Source organism: Neomonachus schauinslandi, chromosome 4, assembly GCF_002201575.2.
Source record: "Neomonachus schauinslandi chromosome 4, ASM220157v2, whole genome shotgun sequence".
Lineage (NCBI taxonomy): Eukaryota > Metazoa > Chordata > Mammalia > Carnivora > Phocidae > Neomonachus > Neomonachus schauinslandi.
Window position 1 is genome coordinate 62980259 of NC_058406.1, and position 7432 is coordinate 62987690.

Sequence of the window (7432 nt, forward strand, 5' to 3'; positions counted from 1 at the left end):
TGCTGGAAACTTAATCTCCTAAATTAATTGGATAACATATACCTGTGATCATGAAACCATCTGTACACAATATTCTAAATAAAATTAAACACTAGAGGGTGCTATAATTCAACAGTGCCTGGTGTCTGGCTTTAATGCTCAAAATTTTCTCCTCAATTAAAGATAAATTAAGATAATTTTCAGCACCAACAATTTTTGCTCTTGAACTAATACACGGAGATAACTTATGAGACAAAATTCCATTCTTCCAGAATATATAATGAAACTCAGATTCCATTGAAATAACTTTTTATTGTATACTTATTGCATTATTTTATATTGTGTTAAAAGTTGAGAGAATAGAAAATAAGTTCAGAAGAAGTATAAAGATGGTCCTAGCCTTTAAAGTAAATTAATACAATGTTCAGATGGTTAAGAGAAGGTGCATCTTATAATCTCATAGGCTTAAATTCAAGGAAAATTACAAAATAAATTTGGTAAAAGACATTTCAATTTTAGTTGCTAAGTATTAACATATAGTTTAGCTATTTCACAAGGGTAATCTGAAACTCAGTATTTAAAATAACAAATAAGGGGCGCCTGGGTGGCTCACTCGGTTAAGCATCTACCTTCAGCTTAGGTCATGATCGCAGGGTCCTGGGATGGAGCTCAGCAGCAGGGAGTCTGCTTCTCCCTCTCCCTCTGCCTCCTCCCCCCTGCTCATGCTGTTCTGTCTCTGTCTCTGTCTCTCAGATAAATAAATAAAATCTTAAAAAATATAACAAAATAACAAATAAAAGTGATATTGCTGTAGAGTATCATCTGATGTCTTTTTTTTTTTTAATATTTTATTTATTTATTCATGAGAGACAGAGGCAGAGGGAGAAGCAGGCTCCCCGCGGAGCAGGGAGCCCGATGCGGGACTCGATCCCAGGGCCCTGGGATCATGACCTGAGCCGAAGGCAGACGCTTAACCGACTGAGCCACCCAGGCGTCCCTCATCTGATGTCTTAAAAAATATTTTTAAGCCAATAGCTATAGGAAATTGGAAAAGAAAAGATCCAAGGCTTTGAATATCCAGAATAGGAAATGATTAATAATATCAATTTTAAATCTTCAAAAAAAATGCATTTTGTGCTAATTTTTAAATTTATTCCTAAAACATGTGTAAGCTTAATTACAAGTCTTTGAAATTTTCAAAATTGAGAGTAATTTATGTTGCCAGTTAGCAGTCCAGAAAAGTTCCTAGGAGTATGAGTTTCCAATAGATAGCATTAGATAATCACAAATAACAAAGTTTAATGCTAGTAAAATATATCATCTATATATTTCAAGAAAGAGGCTATTAACTGAGACACTATTTAATCCTAACAAAGTATTTTGCCTTTAAAAATGTTTACAGGGAAATAAACAAATGAAACATTATAAATATTTCTAAAATTCACATACTCCAAATCAACCAATTTTTCTCAATCTCCTTCTCTCCTGCTTGTGCGTTCTCTCACACACATAAACACACACATCTACACGTGTGCATGCACGCACACTCACTGCACACTCACACAGCATCTACTCCCCAAGAAAGGAGAACCTGGTGTATACTTCCCATCCTTTCCCTAATGAATTACCAAGAGCCCCTAAATAAAGCAGAAACAGTGGCACCTGTTGATGAGAGGGTCACTCCAAATTTACAATAGCTCCAGATGAATTGTTCCAGATTAATAGAATATAACACTAGAGAAAAGCCCGAGATACCACTGAACCCCAGCTCACAAACCACCCAGACTCTAGGAACCAAAATATATGGCAGTCAGAGAAGTAACCAGATTGCTGGAACCCACAGAAATTCTGAACATGGAAGCACTGTGTTGTAGTCTAAAATATGTATTTGGCACCTACATAGTTTTGGCACTCACTTCCCCTTTTTGTTTATCTGCCTTACATCTGCCAGATTCCTAGGGCCCTTATTACACTCTAAATGCCCAGCTGCCAACTTCCCTACTCAATGTCACTTCAGGTAACACCTTCTACTGCAATAGGTGAAAGCATACACGCTCATTAGAGTATTAATGTTCGAAACATTTGCACACCTGCCCTTTCATGAAGGCTCTTATGAACCATTATACATACCTCCACTAATGAAAAGTATGGATCTCAGCCACTTACAAGGCAAGTTTTGGTTCCTTCTGAGCAGGCCTCAAATCACTACTATGTACACTGTATTTTGGAGCTACAACATAATCTTAATCATGATCGTAGCTTCCCCTTAATATTTATAGCTTTTGCCCATAAACCTGAAAAGCGTAGGGCCTACATAAGGTGAAGATTGGGTAGAAATGTGTAATTTTATTAACAAACAACAACTTCCATCTCTTAATATTATGTAACATCATGTTACATAAAAATTTACAAATTATGAGACTAGAATATTCTAATAAAATAATAATTCAAGATGAATACCTGCTTTCCACGATTTCTAAATCTGGTTGCAAACTAATAGTCTCTGTTGTAATTTCCACTTTCCGTACACTTCCAAAAAAATCAGTTATCAGGACATTTTTAGGATCCCTCTGAAAAAGATCAGTGCGATGTCCAGGGGTAGACACACAGAGACTTCTAGGACATACCTGAAACTGAAAAACATATATATAACAATAATAAATACACACATACACATACAACTTTTATCAATTCAATAATACAGTATAGTAGACTGTAGTGTATTTTTTTTTAATGATTTATTTATCTATGAGAGAGAGTGAGTGAGTAGGGGAAGGGGCAGAGAGAGAGGGAGAGAATCCCAAGCAGACTCCCCGCCAAGCATGGAGCCCAACATGGTGCTCGATCCCATGACCCAAAGAACATGACCTAAGCCAAAACCAGGAGTTAAGACGCTCAACTGACTGACCCACTTAGCACCCTGACTGTAGTGTATTCTCAAAGCTTTCCCAACCTAAAGAAGCTACTGATTCTAAAGATTAAAGTTTCAATGCTATAGTAGGACTTGACCTTCTAAGAAAGCTATACAGACATTAGAGCAGGTGAGAAAAAGGGAAGCTGGCCAGGGAGGGGGAAAAAAATTCACTTTTTTGCATCATATGCTACAAAATATATTTTGAACTTTAAATTTACTGAGAACTTACATGTAACACTATGAAAAGAATTGATTTTTTTCTGCATCTACATTCATCTCAGTGAGCAGTAACTTTCTTAGTTTAGCCATAATGAGAATAAATCCAAGGCACCTCCAGATACTCTAGTGCTCAAAGAATACAGCCTGAAAACCATGACTTCATCTCCCACAGATCTCATGATGATGTCTGTGTTAATCATATCCCCGATATTCCACATTAGTGAATTACCAAGGACAGACATGTACTCATTCATTCAGCAAAGCAGAAAAAATATCTACTACATATATTTCATACTGTTATCTTCCACAGAGGATACAAAAGTTGACAGAACATGGTCCTATCCTCAGGCTTTAAGTCAAGTCAGAGATGAATAAACATAACAAGGTAGAAAAAGAAGGTGACAGGTTCTACTTCAGAAAAGGATAAACTTCATAGCGTGAGGATAAGAAAAAAGGAGCGGGATTTAAGCTACATTCTGAAGGAAAAGGGAGATTACAGATGAAAAGTAACATTCTTAAGGAGCAGCTGCAAAGATGTGTAAGGCAAATAACCTAGTTTGGCAGAACCACAGGATGTATGAAGAAAACCATGACAGGACTGCTAGTAAGGGCCTACAGCCCACAGCACTTGCCCACCTATGGAGACAAGACAATATGCATAGATAATCACCAATATGATGGGAGATGAGTGGGGAAGGGCAGAGCAGCTAGAATTTATGAAGCATAGTGATCCAAGCACTGTGCAAAGCAATTTGTAGATACTCTGATTTAAACTACCAATAACTTTGAGGTATATAAAGATTATTATCTCTACTTCAAACTAAAGCTCAGAAAGATTAAGTAATTGGCCTAATATCACACAATACCTTCCTGGTTCAGGAAAACAATAAAAGGAAATACAAAGAAGAGATCGAATATAAATTAAGAAGCACTGAAGGCAAAAAGGATGGGGAAAGTAAAATGCCAAACTTACATTACAAGAAAGTAAAATGCCAAACTTACTTTACAAGAAAGTAAAATGCCAAACAGGAAGGACAATACAGACTGAAGGTTGAAGAAACATAGTAAAAGATAAAACAAAATACACAAAGATAAGATTGAAGTCCTATGAATACTGAAGGCATTCCTGTATGAGCAAGCAACTTGGTGGGCTTTCTTAGGCACCAGCAGAAGAAACCAGGAAAAGCATAGGTGAATGAGCTTGGGAACAAGATAAAAAGTATTGGGCGCCTGGGTGGCTCAGTCGTTAAGCGTCTGCCTTCGGCTCTGGTCATGATCCCAGGGTCCTGGGATCGAGCCCCGCATCAGGCTCCCTGCTTGGCAGGAAGCCTGCTTCTCCCTCTCCCACTCCCCCTGCTTGTGTTCCTGCTCTCACTATCTCTCTCTCTGTCAAATAAATAAATTAAAAAAAAAAGATAAAAAGTATTATCTTCCTGCTGCTAAAATGATCATACTTCCACTTTCTATGAAGTTATTCCTTCCTTCAAGATATTTTATCCTATCAATCTGATTTCCTTAGCCTCAGCAACATTAATTTTTAATAATCTCCTTCACTTACAGAATTTTCATACTCTAGCCAGATTATATGCTTACTATTGAAGACAAGGATTTCAACTTCTGTGCCTCTGCAGGTATTCCATTTTCCTAGAGTATGCTATACTTCTCTTCTTCCAAACCTGAAAATCTACCTTTTTCAAGAAAAATTTTAAACACCAAACCCACTGTATTTAAAGGAACCATACAAATGTGCATGGTTGTCATGTCCTTTCATTCATTCCAAATATTCACTGAGAATCTACAAATACACATGGTCCTTTTACTTCTTATTTAAGAACCTCAAAGCCTCGAGGGAACGTCACAAATATAAACAAGTACAGAGCAATATTAAAAGCATCTTAAAGGTACATAGCAAAATTTACATGTTCACAGAAGAAAGAACATTACCTGGAGGATACAAAGACTTCATTTAATAGGTGATACTCTATAAATGTGCTTTTCAGCTGTTACCAATGACACTATAAATTGTTAAGGGGCCAAGGACCATGTCTTCTAATTTTGCTGCTCCTAAAGCTCCTAATATTGTACTCTGAATACAGCTGATACCCAACAAATTTTCCTATACACACATAATAAACAGAATAGGTATTATTCCATAACATCTTAAGATATATCAAATCACTAGAATATTTAACTTCAAAGAAATGGGTCATCCTTACTGAACAAGATTAAAATGATCATCATTCAATTAAAAAAACAGAACTAGGGCACAAGATATTAGTGAGGACTGTTTATTAAAAACTATACAGCAATTGTGGGGAAAAAACACATAAACAAATAAAACATAAGTTTCTTCAGTCTTTCCTGTATGATTTCAAAGGAATTAAATTCTTTTTTAAAAAAATCCATTAGACATTTGAAGTGTGAAGTGCATATGCTGTAAACTTTTGACATAGTGTATCACATATTAAATAAAATATACAATATATAATTTAAAATGGGAATAAATTTAAAAACTGAAGTAACTAGAACGTAGGTGACTATAGTTTTCTTATAAAGTAGCATTATAACAAGTTCACATTAAGATTTAACAGGCATCAAATTATGTATCTTGAAAATGTAGCAAGTAGTTCTATGTTATCAAATATGATAGCTCATAACAGTGGTTTTTAGAATTTTGCAGAACTTCTTTAATTAAAAAGAAAATTACCAAAATGTTTCTATCTGATAAAAGACATCAATGCAAAGCAGCTTGGCTGATGTGCAAGAGTCCCAAGCCCCGTCTACTCAGCCTTCCTTTCACTTTGAAGCTCCATGAAGGTAGAGACAGTGTCTGCCTCTTTCACTAGGATAGAGCCAGTGGCTGGCACTTAGCCAAAGCTCAAAAAATGTTTATGAATAAAAGAACAGGGTATAAATTAATGAAAAAAAGAGTGAAAGTCATAGATGCACAGTAATTATCCAATCCAGAATTGCTGTTTCAAGCTTATTTATTATGCCTACTTTCAATAGCAACTTCAAAGTAGATTTATTTAAGGATACAATCAGCATAGAAAAGTCAGGAAAAAAGACTGAACTAAATTCAAGAAGCCACATCAAAACACTGTACTAGGGCACCTGGGTGGCTCAGCCAGTTAAGTGTCTACCTTCAGCTCAGGTCATGATCCCGGGATCCTGGAATCGAGCCTGAATCAGGCTCCCTGATCAGTGAGGAGCTTGCTTCTTCCTCTGCCTCTGCTCCCCCTGCTTGTGTTTTCTCTCTCACTCACTCTCTCTCTCTAATAAATAAATAAAATCTAAAAAAAAAAAAAAAAAAAACACACTGTACTAGAAGTTCAAGGGTGGACAAAAATAGGTAAGAGAAAGTCCTTTTCCTCCAAAAATGTCCTAATACTCACACTCAATAAGTTCAAAAAAAAGCAGACTATGATAAATGGTAGAAGAGAGAAATAAAGCTCTGAAAAACTTTATTTATCTTACTTAAATTCCAACAGGGAAGAACTATGCGGCTATTCCTAGAGGAGGTAGGATCTGATCTGACACCCAAAGAATAGATAGAATTTCAGTAGCTGAATCTAAAAAAAGTACATTTCTGGTAGAGAAAAGAGCATGAGCAAATGAATGAAAGTAACAAGTTAACTGGGCTAAACTTTAGGCTTCCTGTAGTAAAGAGAGAGAGAGATTACTGTAAAGGGAGACTCAAAAACAGTTTAATTTATTTTATTTTAAGATTTTATTTATTCATTCGAGACACAGAAATACAGAGAGAGAGAGCATGAGCAGGGGGAGAGGCAAAGGGAGAAGCAGGCTCCCCGCTGAGCCAGGAGCCAGACGTGGGGCTCGATCCCAGGACCCTGGGATCATGACCCGAGCTGAAGGCAGATGCTTAACCATCTTCAAGAACAATTTAAAAGGTTACCATTCAACATAAGAAACAGTACCCTGGCAGTACAGGGAGTAAAGGACTTCACTTATCACATTAAGCATACCTATGTGCTATAATCAAATCAAGCAAATACTTACAAGGTCATTCATATTAGTTTGGCTAGCTGGATTAATTTCTTCCAAAAATTCCAAGACATAAAATGTGTATCTATCCATAAGGTGGACTCCAATTGCAGGATCAGGTTGATGCTACAAAAAAACAAAGCATATACAATGGCATATTATTCAGCGCTAAAAAAAAAAGAGAGAGAGAGATAGAGAGAGAGAAAGAAAGGAGAGAAAGAAAGAAAGAAAGAAAGAAAGAAAGAAAGAAAGAAGAAAGAAAGAAAGGAAGGAAGGAAGGAAGGAAGGAAGGAAGGAAGGAAGGAAGGAAGGAAG

At 36.4% G+C, this 7432-nt stretch overlaps 1 protein-coding gene across 1 annotated transcript in view; it reads right to left on the reverse strand.

Annotated features, from left to right (window-relative positions):
• Positions 1 to 7432, reverse strand: part of PIGK (phosphatidylinositol glycan anchor biosynthesis class K) — a 120409-nt gene that overhangs the window by 72126 nt on the left and 40851 nt on the right. Inside the window, exons 8-9 of the mRNA XM_021678134.2 lie at positions 7133 to 7243; positions 2440 to 2612 (exon numbers count right to left, since the gene is read on the reverse strand). Of these exons, the coding sequence (XP_021533809.1) occupies positions 2440 to 2612; positions 7133 to 7243 (284 nt within the window). The remainder of the gene's footprint in view (positions 1 to 2439; positions 2613 to 7132; positions 7244 to 7432) is intronic.